The sequence below is a fragment of the Bacillus rossius genome, chromosome 13, assembly GCF_032445375.1.
Source record: "Bacillus rossius redtenbacheri isolate Brsri chromosome 13, Brsri_v3, whole genome shotgun sequence".
NCBI lineage: Eukaryota > Metazoa > Arthropoda > Insecta > Phasmatodea > Bacillidae > Bacillus > Bacillus rossius.
Genome location: NC_086340.1, coordinates 8,802,261 through 8,819,176, shown reverse-complemented (window position 1 = coordinate 8,819,176; position 16,916 = coordinate 8,802,261). Strand labels below are relative to the sequence as shown.

Genomic DNA, 16,916 nt, shown 5'->3' with positions numbered 1-16,916 from the left:
GGTGGATGGACACATAGAACATTTATAACTAGTGGGAAAAAAAAAACTTTGAGAGTTTTTCTTTTACGTGGTATATAATTTGTTACATGATTCTTAGCCATTTCACTGTACCGATTTTTTGAAATGTTTCACGGACTTTATAATCAGCCTGTATATAATATATACATAGTAAGTATTTTAATGGCATGTTGAGGTTATTTGTGAGTGATGAGTTGATCTGAGTGTCGATGAAGAAGGGAGTGAAGGGCGTGAAGCTGTGAATGCGAGTGCAGTCCTCGGGAAGAGGGGAGAGGGACAGGAGGTGCCGACCTTGGTGACGGTGGAGTCGGTGGAGTGCACGAAGCTTCCGTCCACGACCACCAGGCGGCAGTCCCCGGGGGTCTTGGCGCACGCCCGCAGCACCGCCTCGCGGATGTTCTCGGCGGCGGGGAAGAACAGGCCGCTGTCGGGCCGCGCCAGCAGCACCTCACGTTGGCACGCCTGCAACGGCGAGCAGTTACCAGGGAGGGGGGAAGCCTTCATTTCACAGACGAGAGAGCCACACCCGAAGTTCCCCGAGGTTCATGGTCGCTTCACCCCCCGCCCTGGTTCTATCTCAATTGTATAAACCGGTGTGGCATTAAATTTTGCGGTCGATTAGGATAGGATTTTTTGATTGCGATGGGTGCGATCCCCCTTCCACCCCCTACCTTTTCGTTAAACCCTTAAAGCTGAAAAGAAAAAGGACAGCCAGCCTACACTTGACATTTTAAGACAGCTAAATTATTTTTTTCTGTAAGAAGTTATTAACTTATGTTTAGATATTTTTAGTACCACTGTACTGTCAGAAAAATTTCAAAGCTTTAGTTTTGTCAATGACGTCAGGAATATGTTAGAATGACACTTATATGAGCTGTTAGTGTTCACATTATCTTTGAAAGATTTGTGCAATGGGAGTGCATGACTTGAAGTAAGCTTTTGAACATGCACCATTGCTAAGCTGCTAAGCACATGTATGTCTGTAGAAGAAAACTAAAAAAAAAATACCCAAAAGACAAAAACACAAATTAAATTGTTGACAACAGCAATTTTTTTGCTTAATTTGTGTTTTTTTTTTTGTATTTGGGGTATTTTTTTTTTTAGTTTTCTTCTACAGACATACATGTGCTTGGCATTGGCGTATGTCCAAAAGCTTACTTCAAGTCATTAGAGTTCACAATTTCGGACTGGGAGATGTATGGAACTCCCCGCCTCCTGCACCGGTGCCATGACGGAGAGGATATGAGAGTCGGACCGCGGCTATAGGGCTCACCGACAGGCGCTGGATGCTGACGGAAGGCCTGGCGGACTTGTGCAGGATGAAGAACAGGTTGATGGCCACGCCGATGATGATGCCGTACTCCAGGCTGAGGAACAGGCAGAACAGGAAGGTCCCGGCCAGGGGAAGAAGGTCCACCTCTGGAACAACAGCAGCAGCAGCCCGTCAGCATCACGTCAGGCTGGCGTCTCTGGAGTGAATATCCTCCGCAGATGGTAAAGGCGGGATGATCAGGCGACGATGTCGTCAGAGTGATGAAACGATCAGAATCTGAAGGGAGTGTAGATAGGGGGGGAGGGACCCTAGAGTGGGACGCTCGATGACATGCGTTACAGCACACTTTAAAATTTGCGCACTTGCAGACTCGTATACTTGCTCACTCGTGCACAGTCTTATTCATTCTTATAAATCTACCTGTGAAGTTCCGCTTACAAATTGTGTGGCGGCCACGCATCCATGCGTTATTTTTTTTTTTTTAACTGTAGTTCCTATTTTAAATCATAATATGTAACTTAAAACCAGAAAAATCAGCGGATTCATTCCTCGATTGGTTAAAATTCAAATCCGTAAACATTCGTGTTTTCTCCCGCTATTGGTTCACGACTTGTAATACAATGCTTTGTGCCAGTTATAAATCCTTAAACCGAATATTGTATACGATCACAGGCTACTCATTCCATACTCCTCTTAAGTCATCAGCTTATGGACATTTGACTTTTTTTTACCAGTGTGTATAGAGGACTGTGTAGTCTATCACAGAGGACATTGAACGTGCTAAATCTCCCAGTTCCTAGTAATAACTCATCGAGCTTTCTGAATTCGATATGGCTTGATTATAATAAGTGTTTATAGTTTACATTTGCGGAAATAATGGTGCTATGACACTTGTGTGACTACAATAATAATTACACTATATCATTAAAGACAGGTTTGTTAATTGTTTGAAAATAATGTGCTCATCCATAACTAAAATTTATAAATATCTACCATAAGCTGTAGCTAAATAGTTTTTAAAAAATCCACGATGGCCTGAACATACTAACTTATAGTACTGGTAAAATCATTATGGAGTAATTTTACCAAAAATATATATATACTGTATATTAAAATGTATATTACTTATCTCTCTACGGCTTAGTATTAGAATTATTGATTTTTAAAAACTCCCACTTCGTAATTGAGCTTTAAACGTTAGAACTGCATTGAAACTCTTAAAATTTTGCAATAAGGTATTGATAGATTGTGAATTGTTGGATAAAATTATGTTCTTCGGTACAGTTTATGTATTTTTTGTTTGAAATCTAAAGAAATAATCAAATATACTGGGCACCTATTCAAACTTTCCACATATCTATAGTTAATAGGTATAGAAGACTAAAGAGTAAATTCACGTAACTAATTTTTTTTATGTATTGCGCCAATTCCTTTGGTTAAGAAATCACAGTAAGCACCAATTATGACACATGAAACAACACGAAATCTCTTTGCTTTGTTGCGACAGAAATGTGCGCCATAAGCTCCGGGCTAGTTGTGCAGCAGGCGATGATATGATTTGAAAGAGGACAGCAAGATTTCTGGGTGATGCACTCTGTACATTGCAAAGTGGTATCAAACACAGAAAAAAATTTTTCCCCAACACAACTTTCAGTCATTAAGCTTCATACGCAGAAGGCGCCACGTATTTCGGGGATCCTGGTCCAAATGCCTGATCCGGCCATTTTTATTTCGGTAAGTTCATAATCTCCCAAAATCACACACAGAAAAGGTCGGATGATTCCTTACCACAGACCAAGACTGAATCCTTCTCTTACGCCCCTGAATTTTTTAATACTCATTTTCCGTTTCCAGTGGCGTTGTTGACGTAAACCACACGAGCTATCTTAATTTTTTTGTTCAAGTGAACACTCATGATATATGTAGTGTAACTGATGCAACAACTGAAGTCAATAAGGTGAGAGAAATTCATATGTGTTTTCCTCCAAGACGTTAAATGCTGGAGCTTGTTCATTATTACCAGACGACAAGAGAGTATAGAAATATTGGAAAGATGGGTTTACTGCTTTGTCCAGCTAAGTAATTAGGATATATAATTCAAAATATACATAACTGAAAAATTATGTCAAATCGAAGTTGTGGGGTAGTGATCACCCCTAAGCCCAGTAAAATTTTAAATATTAAAGCTTCAGTTGACAAACGAATACTGATTGATTAGGAAATCAACTTCAAAATCAGTGGAAATCACTTACGAGTCAGTGTTCTTCAGTTACTGGAACAATTAGTAGAAATACACATACAAATATCTTGGACATACGCTATTGCTGATTTGCGCTGGTTGTCATGGATAAAAACCCTCAGCGATGGACAGCAAAGATGAATACATAAACACACAGCCAGCGTAAACCAAGCTGTGTCCAAGATGTGGCTCTGAATCAATCTTCCCCCACTGCAAGAATCATTGAAAAGAGCGTGTTTGGCGGAGCTGTTCGAAAAGATCCGGGGTGCAGAGCAGGAGAAGGGCTTACTCACTCTTGGTCCTCCAGATCATGGGGATGATCTCCACCTCCACCATGAAGATCATAGCGCACACGATCAGCCCCGCCAGGCTGGCGCGAGGGATGTAGGCGAAGGTGGACGTGAGGAACGTCAGCGTTAGCAGGATCAGGATTCCTGGAACAGCAGAGAGCACGTTGAAAGAGAGACGTCTCGGGTGATGAAAGACAGAAGCAGGGTCGTGAAAACTGGTTTGTTCGTCTGATAAATAGCTTATGCATTGCTTATCACAATCAATGTAGCTATGTTCAAAATATCTAATGAAAGCTACTATCTAGCAGGAGGGGCCCAAAACTCTTTCAAAAATCTAGGTCTCAGTCTCGGCAGTTAGAGTTTCTTCCCCAAGGGTTCAAGGTCCTTGCTGGTCCTACCCTAACTGTGAAATACTGCGAGGTTGACGCAGGGTGGAGGAGGCTTTTCCACCCATGCCTGGATTGGCGCTATGGGCGCAGTGGGTGTTGCATAATATTCGATATATTGGCCTGAAAGTCATCTCCCAGTATACCTTAAGGGTGATCAGGCCTCTCCCTAATGCAATTTCAAAAAATTCTGATACTGCTTGCATTAAAGCTTCCGTTTTATATTTCTTGGGTCAAAATTGCTTAGGACTTAGCTTTTTCTACTTGTCAAAGTTAACACTTGTGAGCTGGTGTGATTATTATGATAGTTGTAGTCGCCCATGTGAAATAATAAGTTATTTCCTCGCGGCGCTTACAGACTAGAGCCTGTTGGTAAGTAAGTGGTCGCAACAAGGTATAGAAGGTCTACGAGGTATGATATATGCCTTGACATGCCAAAAAATTTGGATGAATAGTTCAAAATAGAATTAAGGCAACATGGCAGGGCCTAATCCTCCTGCGGGGTGTGGATATGAGAGTGAAGTGACCTCATGAGCAGATATGAGGTGAGAATGGAACATTGCCGAACACGAGAGAACCCTCCCCTCCCCACAAAAAACTTACAGACCACACGGCAACGTCCGCCATGCTTCCCACCAGCGGTAGACTCCGTCGGGAATCTACTACGGATCACCTCGGCGGGAGATGAGTGAGCTGACCAGTTTATTTTATATTTTAAATCTTTTCAATTGTTTGGTTAGCAGGTAATTTTTTTTATTTCACAAATATTCATTATCGAAGAATTCAGATTCGTGAGAATTTAAGTAAGACACAGTAAATTTCCTCCCAAGGACTCAAACCTGGAAACACATCGCACCGAAAAGCTGGCGATTTTATTTTCCTTACTTATTCTAAGTGTTGTTAGGTTGGGAGCGGTCTGGGTTAGGGAAGACTCTAAGTGCGCCTCAGGCCAAAGCCTATACACATGTAAACAGGCATTCAGGAAAGATAGCAGGCATCGTGTGCTTTAATTGGAGATTGGCCAGCCATGGCAATGTGATTGTCTCCATGAACAATTTCCCCATATCTTAATGATTGACTTTTAACTAGTTAAGTTGGGCCCAGGTAGAACCTGCACAGACCTAACTGGGTTCAGTTATTATTCAGCAAGAGTGCGGGTTAAGTACAGGACAAAAGGGGATGGGGCTCGGGGAAGAGATGCGCTAGGCCGGAAAAGTTTCAACCGTGCGTTGTTTGGGTGCTTGGGACACGAGGTCCGCATCTGGATTTGGAAAAACCAGGGCGCATGCGTGACTGGTGGCCCTTCTAAATGTACAGAGATACCTCGGGAACTGGTAACAGAATGGTTGGACGAGGCACGGCGATGGTAGGCCCACCTGTGAACATGCCACCCAGGGTGGTGCGCACCCCTGAGGCGTTGTTGACGGCGGTGCGGGTGAAGGAGCCGGTGACGGGCATGGACCTCACGAAGCTGCCCGACATGTTGCACAGCCCCAGCGCGATCAGCTCCTGGGTGGCGTCGATGGGCCTGCCCTTGGCTGCGGCACACACGCAGCACGCCTTCAAGCCTCCTTCAAGCCTCCTTCCATTCTAGTCGCTCCTTCCATCCTCCACCTAGTATAGTCGATCATTCCATCCTCCATGTAGTCTAGTCGATCCTTCCATCCTCTGTCTAGTCTAGTCGATCATTCCATCCTCCGTCTAGTCTAGTCACTCCTTCCATCATCCATCTTGTTTAGTCGCTACTTCCATCCTCTGTTTAGTCTGGTCGCTCCTTCCATCATCCATCTTGTTTAGTCGCTACTTCCATCCTCTGTTTAGTCTGATCGCTACTTCCATCTTCTGTCTAGACTGGTCGCTACTTCCATCCTCCATCTAGTCTAGTCACTCTTCCATCATCCATCTTGTTTAGTCACTACTTCCATCCTTTGTTTGTCTGGTCGATACTTCCATCCTCCGTCTAGTCTGGTCGCTACTTCCATTCTCCATCTAGTCTAGTCACTCCTTCCATCATCCATCTTGTTTAGTCGCTACTTCCATCCTCTGTTTAGTCTGGTCGCTACTTCCATCCTCTGTATAGTCTGGTCGCTACTTCCATCCTCTGTCTAGTCTGGTCGATCATTCCATCCTCTGTCTAGTATAGTCGATCATTCCATCCTCTGTCTAGTCTAGTCGATCATTCCATTTTCCGTCTAGTCTAGTCGATCATTCCATTCGCTGTCTAGTCTAGTTGCTACTTCCATCATCTGTCTAGTCTAGTCGATCCTTCCAGCCTCCATCTAGTGTAGTCGATCATTCCATCCACCATCTAGTCTAGTCGCTCCTTCCATCCTCTGTCTAGTCTAGTTGATCATTCCATCCTCCATCTAGTCTAGTCGCTCCTTCCATCCTCTGTCTAGTCTAGTCACTCCTTCCATCCCCTGTCTAGTCTAGTCGATCCTTCCATCCTCCACCTAGTCTAGTCGATCATTCCATCCTCTGTCTAGTCTATCATTCCATCCTACATCTAGTCTAGTCGATCATTCCATCCTCTGTCTAGTCTAGTCGATCATTCCATCCTCTGTCTAGTATAGTCGCTCCTTCCATCCTCCGTCTAGTCAATTCGATCATTCCATCCTCCATCTAGTATAATCGATTATTCCATCCTCCGTCTAGTCTAGTCGCTCATTGAATTCTCTGTCTAGTCTAGTCGATCATTCTATCCTATGTCTAGTCTAGTCGATCATTCCATCATCTGTCAAGTCTAGTCACTCCTTCCATCATCCATCTATTTTAGTCGCTACTTCCATTCTCTGTCTGGTCTAGTCGATCATTCCATCCTCCGTCTAGTCTAGTCGCTCCGTCAAGCTTCCTTCCATTCTCCGTTTTATCTAGTCGCTTGTTAAGGCAGAAACCACACAGTGTGAGATTTTTAAATACATGTACATAGTGTATATTGAGATTATTATTCCAGCTTTCGAAATTTCCAACCAAAAAAATTACTACGTTACTAAAGTCATAGACATCACCCGGAAAACTATTTCAAGCAGCCTGCCACTATTAACTTCAGACAGTCAATTAAATATATATTTTTTATTCTGTAAGGACACTCTATTTTTTTAACTATTTTTTTTTAAATATTAATGGCTAAAAACTGTTGAAATCATGACAGTGAGTGCCTTTCTGTTTCAACCTTTCCACTTTAAGGGTTAGTTATAAATAAATAATTTTTTTATAATATTTCGTGTTTTTTTAAACATGATTATAAATAAATTCATAATATAACTATATTTAATTGTTTAACCAATAAACAATTCCTCATTTAATGGTTTTTATTAACTTAAAAGACAATTTTTTAATGTCCTAGCTGGTATTGAAAGCATGGAATCGTTATGTATACAGTTTTGAACAAACCGTTCGAATGGTGCATTCAACTTCAAATACTTTATTTTTAGTGTTTCATTTATAAATCTATAAAAATTAAATAAAGTCCACATGACAAAAACTGTGTACCAAACGATTCTATGTTTTCAATATTAGCTAGGACTGACATTTTAATTTGGCACTAAGTTAATAAAAAAATATAATGACTTGTTTAGCAAAAAAAAAGAAAACCTTTTGTAAACTATTTAACATGTTTGTAATTGGTTATTCGTTTGAAATCACGTGCCGAAACACGGAATGTCAAGAGGGAGATGATTAGAGACCTGGAAAATTCGCGGGTTCATTTCGTGTTATGCTAAAATGCAAATAATTATACCTTAGTGCGGCTTCTGCCATTGGTTCACTGTTAATCTGGAGGACTGAGGGCCAATTAGAGACCCTCACTCATAGAAGTGCCGAATCACAGGTTACCCAGTCGAGACGACTCACAAGTCAGCAGCCAATGTACATGTTGGCATTTGCCCCGAGTGTGTACAGGATATTGGAGTCCATCCTGAAGTTCATTGAACCCGCGAATTTTTTCCGGTCTCTAGAGATGATGTCAGCCGAGCGGGAGGGGATAGTGTAGTTGTTGTCCTCGAGCGCACTCACTGAAGGCCTTGGCTATGGCGATGTGGCCCAGGATGGACACGAGCGGCACCACTCCCAGCGCCGTGCCGTAGACGCCCACCATGTCGCCGAAGCTGAACTCCGTGCCGTTGCCTGAAGTGCTGAAGGGAGGCGGCGCGAAGGGAGGCAGTCCTTGGTTGATCTCGCCTGCCGCACGAAAAACAGGGCCCGCTATCACAATTCAATAATCACTTCAGTTGAGGGACACTTCAAGCTAGAACCGCTACACGTCACGTTGTGTCGCTCTGGCTCGTGACAGTTCAACAGGGCCCGCTGTCACAACTCAACAGACACTTCAGTTGAGGGACACTTCAAGCTAGAACCGCTACACGTTACGTTGTGTCGCTCTGGCTCGCGACAGCTCAACAGGGCCCGCTGTCACAACTCAACAGACACTTCAGTTGAGGGACACTTCAAGCTAGAACCGCTACACGTTACGTTGTGTCGCTCTGGCTCGCGACAGTTCAACAGGGCCCGCTGTCACAACTCAACAGACACTTCAGTTGAGGGACACTTCAAGCTAGAACCGCTACACGTTACGTTGTGTCGCTCTGGCTCGCGACAGCTCAACAGGGCCCGCTGTCACAACTCAACAGACACTTCAGTTGAGGGACACTTCAAGCTAGAACCGCTACACGTTACGTTGTGTCGCTCTGGCTCGCGACAGTTCAACAGGGCCCGCTGTCACAACTCAACAGACACTTCAGTTGAGGGACACTTCAAGCTAGAACCGCTACACGTTACGTTGTGTCGCTCTGGCTCGCGACAGTTCAACAGGGCCCGCTGTCACAACTCAACAGACACTTCAGTTGTAGGACACTGCAAGCTAGAACCGCTACACCTACCTACCTGCGGTGTGCAAAGGCTTCAGATGGAAGATATCCAAGTGCTGACCGTTTACGAAAAGCATTTAAGAAGACGCTGAGTACGGGTATGGTAATTATGTTCCCATAATTTTATATTAAACTGTGTTTACAGGAGAGTTGAAAATAGATATAACGCATGAGTTCATAATGAACTTCAGGCATGAAACACCAGGGTACAGATTCTTGAAATCACTCAACGGACTTGCATTACACCTTTGATCTTCATTCCTCCGCCTTGTAGTGTAATGGTTACCGCTCAAATCTCGCAGTTGGCCTGTGCACGACGAGAAGACTGCGAGTCAGTTCATAGAACACACCGCGCTAGAAGCACCAGCGAGCGTTGCACTTGTTAAAAAATAAAAATTGTTTGTCTGTAAAGTCGGTTTACGGACGATAGTTTAACGTGACAACGTCATAACAAAACATTGATGAAATGATTGCATACTTTTACGAATAAAATTGAATCATTTTTATTTTAATAATAAAAGATAAAATACTTGAAATTATACTAATAATCGGATTTTTAAAATGCAAGAATAATTAACCTTTATTGCCGAAATTGTTGTTGTAATAAGCAATGAAAACCACATTAACTTTTCGTTTAAATATAATTATGAACAAGTTTTCATATAAATAAACTGTAATCAAATATCTAACATAACCTATTATTACTGCACTCGCCAACGGATGCTACTTTTTTTAATAATAAAAGAATAAATACAGTGTAACGGAACAATGTGCGTAACGGGACACTTTTTCGTGCATGCAGCCGGCGTTCATCGATTTATTAGACGTTGTCACGTCAAAAAATAATTATAATTCGTAACACAATCGGACACCGGGGAATATACTCTCTTCCGCCAAACCTCCAACCCCCCCCCCCCCTATCATTATCCTCAATCCACGATCTCCACGGCTTTCAATGCAACTGTTTCCTGGGCAAGAAGAGTCAATGTCTTTCAGCGACTGGAACTATTTATGAAATGTAACCCTCACTGATTTTGTGTTGTTTTAACACCAGGATATTTACTCAACTATGTAAGGTATCTGTAAAATTATAATTAAAAAAATACAGATTGAACATACCTAACTTTTATTTATCTGCACATTCCTTTTTTAAGCAGATTTTAATTATTAATCCTGCAGTATGTTAAGACTACGGACTCGTTGCTGGAGAATGACAGCCTATCAACCAAAGCTTTGTCTACACTGCGAGAAATGTTTGGTAGACATTCCTGAACATTTAATGTACCTTTAGAATATGGCACACTTCCTATGCAATCGACTTTCTTTCCTAAACAAAAATGTAGAAGGGTTACAATATTATAATTTTTGTATTACATGTTTAGAAAAATAATTTTAGAGTAAACATTTTAGGCTAATGTTGTTATATTCCTATCGGATAGTTTCGCCGGCACGACAAAGTATTTAAGAACCGGAGTGTTGGCAGCAGTTCTGTAGGGCTACATCTCAACACCTGGGCAGCTGACTGGTCTGACAGGTAGCGAAGATTATGTAATGGTGCGATGAGGTCCGGACACGAAGTTCACAAACCAGGCCTTTGTGTCTGGACCTCTTCTCTTCCCAGCGTTATGTAATCCTCGCTACCTGTCGGACCAGTCACCTGACCAGGTGTTGAGATATAGCCCTACATAACTGCTTCCAACATTCCGGTTCTTAAATACTTTATCGTGCCGGCGAAACTATCCGATAGGAATATAACAACATTAGCCTAAAATGTTCCTTTAAGACAACATTTTTTTCCCCTTTCAGAAAATACACTCTACAATTATTTTCCTAAACGTGCAATACAAAAATTATAAAATTGTAACCCTTCTACATTTTTGTTCAGTGAAACGTTATTGCGCCTTGCGTAAGGCCTGGCTTTGTGAACGTACGCAAGGCGCAATAACGCAACGCAAGGATTGTTCACTTGCGTTTTGGCTTGCGTTTACGAAGACCACATTTGAAGAGAAGTGTTCCGGGAACGTTTTTAAGACGCAGACGTTAGTTAGACACATAAAAGCCCACGATTATATACACGGCGAGAGAAAATAACACTTAAATCAAGCTACTGAAAATTTAATGTTGTTTCCATGACAAATATGGATTTTCGAAAGAAGCCCCGAGGTAGATTTTTTTTTTAGAATTGTTTTATATTTGTTGGTGACGTCTTGTGACTTGCGTGCTACATAAACGACCGTGATTTTCTTGCGTTGTTTGCGTATCGCGTAGTTGCGTCCCTTACTTTGTTTATAAACACGACCTAAGACCTGTCGCGCGGAAGAAAATTAGTCCGGTCCGGCCCGCGGCGTCAAGTGCACGGAGTTGTGTGATAAATGACAGAACCCCCCCCCCCCCACCGCCCACCCCGGCCCACTTTCCTCTACGAGAATGGGCGAGCACGTTTCTGGGGCGTATAATCTTCCAGCTTACACAGCACACAGGCATATAGCCTTAGTAAAGGATTTTGGTAAATAACTAAAAAAAACTGGTCACTACGTAGATAATCTAAGCCCAAACTTCCCCCCCCCCTTTTTTTTCAACTATAACCAGCCATCAAATAACTATATACTTAAAATTCAACTTACCAAAAATCTAAATTTAAATTAAGTAACTGTAAAATAATTAAATTCAAATTTAAAAGTTGGTTGATTTTTTTTCTCAAGACTATACATTATTTATTGTCTATGTTTTCATAGTGTTCGTGTTTACATTTTTATTTCTTATTTTGCATTCTTGAAATTTTTTCCCACGACAAACACTGAAAAACTGCCATGGCGAATGCCCCAAATAATTGTATTAAGTAAAAACTCCCCATTGCATGAATCATTTAAATAAAGTATAAGCACAGTTGTAGTCATCTGAGCGAAATATTCAATCATAATAACCAATTATTATTTCAAAGGAGAATCTTATTGTACCAGTCTGTCCCTATTGATAACAAGGCAGTCCATAAAATTTCGCACTTTGCTCAAAAGAGCAAAGGCAATTAATTACGTACTAAAAATTAAAAAAAAACTTAGAAATAAGTAATGAATAAAATTAGCTAATGCCCTGGATGAAAGCAAATCACCTTTTAAATTTACTTTTCAAAATAAAATATTTCAGATACACACTAAAATTTTTTGATTACATTACGACGTTGTGCCTGAAACATTTTCGCTCAATGGTGTAGATCTGGCAACAGAGCACATAGGAACAAGGACAGCCCATTGGAAAAAGGGAGAGTCAATTCCCACTGAAATGCACGCTGCAAATATAAGAATGGTTCGTGCTATAGTGGACTATGAACCAACCCAGGGGCGCAAATCTATAGGATTCGCCAGGGGGAAACCGACAGAGATTCGTAGAAAAAAAAAGGGGGGCGGCAGGAGTCTTTTGGGCATGGTTTTTTAACCGACACAAGTCATCTCTGGATGGGGTGCTCGTACGTTGTATACCGCACACATGTTGGCCAATATGCACACAATAAGCAGAAAACTTCAAAACGCACAGAAAGTTTTCCATAAAACGTAGTTTTGACTCTTACGTCTGTCGACCCCGTGTCACGGCCAGGATTTTGCAAAGCGCGAGCGGGGCCTCCTCGGGGAGGGGCTTCTACACCCCAGGGAGGCACTCGATGACCATCAGTCTCGCATAGTAGAGCACTGAAAATAACAAATGCCGCGAGACTTCGAGCGTTGTCTATCGCCAGGGTGCTCGATGCAATTTCAGAACGCTGAAAACGTTTCCAAAACAGTTCCACTTAAAATATTAAATTATTTATTTATTTTTGCCACTATTTATTATTTGATTCGTACATTTAATTTCGTCATTGACATGTCAACTAGTATTTGATCATAAGTATTAACCCCCTCCCTGTGAATTTGCAAACGAACCAGCTTCGTGCAGCAGCGGTATCTGCCGTGCCGATGGACGCCCGTGGGGGGACTCACCCACCTGTGAGCACGAAGGGGCTGTTCTCGCCGTGCTCGTCGGACAGCGTGTAGGCCAGGACGGTGCCCACGATGATGGCCAGCGCGTTCCTGGCGAGCGACGTGAGCCACAGCGCGTAGCGGAGCACCCGCTTGCCCACCGGCACCTGGGGGTTGTTCCTGCCCGCCGCGAAGTCCTTCAGCTTCTGCGGAGCGGCACACCAGCGGGACCCGAGTTCTTTACTCCTTAACCAAACTAACACTAGGTGTACTTGTCTGGGCTAGGGAGGGACCTGGGTGCGTCTCAGGCCGAGGCCTATACGCTTTGGTCATGAAGGAAGAGGGTCACGTCCATCGTGTGCTTTGTTCGGGCATTGGCCAGCCACTGCAGCGATTGGCACCCGTGACTAACTCCCTTGTCTTAAAACTATCTCAAAACTGTTCTAAGTTGGGCCCAGTTAAAACCTGCATAGACCCAGAGAAAACCCTGGGCACAAACGTGCGGGATGCAACGGGAATGCTTTAATTCCTTGGAAGCATACAGGAGACAGAGGATGGTATGGATGAAGAGTTGGACAGAGTATTAAAGAGTCTACCATGCGGGGGATTGGGCACTTGGACGCATAGTCATATTCTTACTCACTCGTATACTTGCACACATCTTTATACATTTTTATAGGTACCTGCATCTGTGGTGTTTTCACTTCTAATGTGCAAAGTGCTTCACATTCAGGACTTTTCTGGAGTTTCATTCTTGCTCCTATTCAGCCATTTCTCTATCCTGGCCCTCAACTTCCTCCACTCTCCCAACCCACTCATTGCCTGATACATTCTCAGTAGCCTCTCTGAGCACACCCTACTCTCAGTGGCGCCCACTTAACGTAGTGACTATATTGATGATCCGGCAAAATATCTAACGGGGCATGTACGTGGCCCTGAACTTGCAGCATTAGTGACACAGAAGTTGAAACTTATCAAGGATTGGAAGAAGAGATGGCAGTTATTGTGGAGCTATGTGAGTTTTGTAAACAGTAAGGCTGTCTTTTAGGACATGCATCATGACAGCTTTTCCAGCAGGGTCTGTAGAAATTAAGTTTACAGTACTTTATGTTTACACAGGGAAGGCACCATTTTGAAAGAACTACTTCTAAACTGGTATTGTCTTGGTTTGTTTGGAGCTTTGTAGGCCAAGGCCCATAAAATGCCCTTCGGGACATTCTATCATACATAGTAGTTGGGTTGGAGCATGTGTGCTACCTCTGAGGACGAGCAGTGTGATGTTGGTGCCCATGAACTTGAGTAATGCTGGGGTGCTGGAATGTAAACTTCAACCCTCACCACATGAGTATCATATCACCGAGGATCCTGGAGCATCCAGGAGAAGGCCAGAAGGAGCATGAGAATGCTTGCATCCAACAGCTGCACCAGATGCTCACTCTAAGGACGAGCAGTTCAATGTTGGTGCCCATGAATGTGAGTGATGTGGAGGTGCTGGGATATAACCTTCGACCCTCACCACATGAGTGTCGCGACCACCGGGGACCATGGCGAGACCAAAAGGAAGCCACGAGGAATGTGAGAAGGCGTGCTCCCAACATCAGCACCAAGGTACTCACCCTCAGGACGAGCAGTGCGATGATGGTGCTGATCCCCAGCACGCTGTCCCACAGCCGCACCTGCGTGATGTTGCTGAAGAAGCTGATCCAGGTGTTGAGGAAGTTGTCGGCGCGGCCGGGGATGCCCAGCAGGCTCTTCAGCTGCGACGAGGCGATGGTGATGGCGGCCGCAGCCGTGAAACCGGCGGTCGTCGGGATCGAGATGAAGTCCACGAGAAAGCCTGCGGACGAGACCCTCAGGAGTTGTCGTCGCTGCTGCGGAGATCAACGAGGACTGTCGCCCACTACCCTGAACTTTTTCCATTTCGCCACAATTTTATAACAGGGCATACATAATATCTTGCCTCTGACGAGCCTTTGATCACGGTGTCTCTGTGTAATGCTGCGGCGATGGAAGCCGTGGCGCACGTGGGATTCTCATTTCTGGGTGACCGTGTGGTGGTTTGTCATTGTCTTCTGCAGTATGGCATGAAGAAACAACAAAACACCCAGTCCCGGGAAAGAAAGAATTTTACAAGAGCAGCCGAGAATCAAACATGAGACCTTCGGCTCGCCAGCCAGTAGCTCTAGCCACTGAACCAATATATCTGACAGATAATACCTTGTACTTCATTACAGCCTGATGTTTACTAACATGTCGGGATATAAATATATGATGAATTCACAGGAGCGACTTCAACTGTCATAATAACAACCCCAATCCATGAACATTGGCAAAAATGGTCCAAAGCAGTATATCATGCCATAGCGGGCTTAAAAATGTAATAAGTAAGCCGTACCGCAGGCTGAATATAAATATAGCAGGCCCTAAATCTCTTAAAACTTCTCAAAAATGTTATAACACTTTAATTCCTCCCTCCTTCAGCAATGAACACGCTGAAAACCCTAATTAAATGGTGAGGTGGCATAGTGGTTAGACACTCCACTAAAATTCGAAGGTTATGGGTTCAAATTACAGTCTTACAAGCCTGATTTCGGTTTTCAGTGGTTTCCCGGAATGTGATGGTTATTTTCTATAATCTGCAGCGAATTCCTTCCCCAATATCTGGTAACAATGGATGATAGCAGTCTCCTGCATCATTGCATTTTAAAATATTCAATTATTATATTTGTATCTAAATGATCCGTGTTTAGTTACTATGCAAAGATGCACAACACACCTAAATTTGGAGGGAAAAAAATTATATCAATATATTTTATTTTGAAGCGATATTTTTGTCTGGGTTTATCTACCATTGATATTATATTTTCTTCTGTCATATGCACTGTCAGTGTGTTGATTCAAAACACAACACCAATGTCATCTCCTAATCTCAGAATAAGAATTCTTATCCCTTTGTATCAATTACTTTCTGGTTACAAAACTTTCCTTTATCTTTCTATTTGATTGGTTGATTGACTTTCGTGTCTTTACACTGTCATCGTTGCTTTCTGATTTATTTATGTATCGTATTCTGTCATTGTATTCAATGTCATGCTCTTCTACGATCCTAAACATTTTATTCTCTTCAATATTATCAAATTATTTTACCAGGTATTAAAATATCAGGTAAAATGGCTTTGTCATTTCTTAACCTTCGTTCATTGATTAACGTTTTATCAGCACTGGTTTTCGTACTCGCATTTTTTTTCTTCCTAAAACCAAATTATTTGTAGTTCAACTAAACATTTTTAACTTGCTCAATTCCTTTGTAAACCATTTAAGTTTGTATTTTGAGCCATGACCGTGTTGTTGGTAGAAACTCTGACGTGGGCTTAATGCAGGCCTTAATCCGCCCTGAGTCTGTTTACCTCCCTGTTAGTGATCCACTGGTAAGGTCCGTGGATTAAGTTCTGCGTCCAAAGACTGTTGCGCTGACGTGAGTTATTTTATCTTGTGGGAGGTTGTTTCGGTCACCGCCGCATCTCTGGAATATTATCAGGGGAAATAAAGACTAAATAACAAATGTTGTGTAATCTTTAAACGCTATCGTAAATCAAAAGATATTAGAAGCAGTTAAGACACAGTTGCTATGAAATAAGAGAATTCCATTCCATACATATGTGTGCATGTATATATATAGAGGTGATTCTGATGATTGGAGGTTTCCCACGTCTTCTGTTTAGTTGAACCACACACCTGACTTCATCGCTACGGCTCGCGAGCAAAGAAGCGGACGTGAAGCGATTCAGTCCGTTAAGAAAAATAAGTTAACTGTTTCAAATTGAAATTGACTTAAATTTAATGCTAGGTACGTAAAAATTACACCCGGACCTGAAACTGTTTTCAGATGGAGTTA

General features: G+C 42.7%; 1 protein-coding gene across 2 annotated transcripts in view; it reads right to left on the bottom strand.

The window, feature by feature from the left end:
- LOC134538207 (sodium-independent sulfate anion transporter-like) overlaps nt 1-16,916 on the bottom strand; it is a 50,439-nt gene that overhangs the window by 7,772 nt on the left and 25,751 nt on the right. For both annotated transcript variants that reach the window (XM_063379303.1, XM_063379302.1), the window contains 7 exons: nt 14,638-14,858; nt 13,047-13,227; nt 8,221-8,385; nt 5,583-5,744; nt 3,824-3,964; nt 1,292-1,437; nt 310-480 (listed from right to left, as the gene is read on the bottom strand). In XM_063379303.1, coding sequence (XP_063235373.1) covers nt 310-480; nt 1,292-1,437; nt 3,824-3,964; nt 5,583-5,744; nt 8,221-8,385; nt 13,047-13,227; nt 14,638-14,858 — 1,187 coding nt within the window. The remainder of the gene's footprint in view (nt 1-309; nt 481-1,291; nt 1,438-3,823; nt 3,965-5,582; nt 5,745-8,220; nt 8,386-13,046; nt 13,228-14,637; nt 14,859-16,916) is intronic.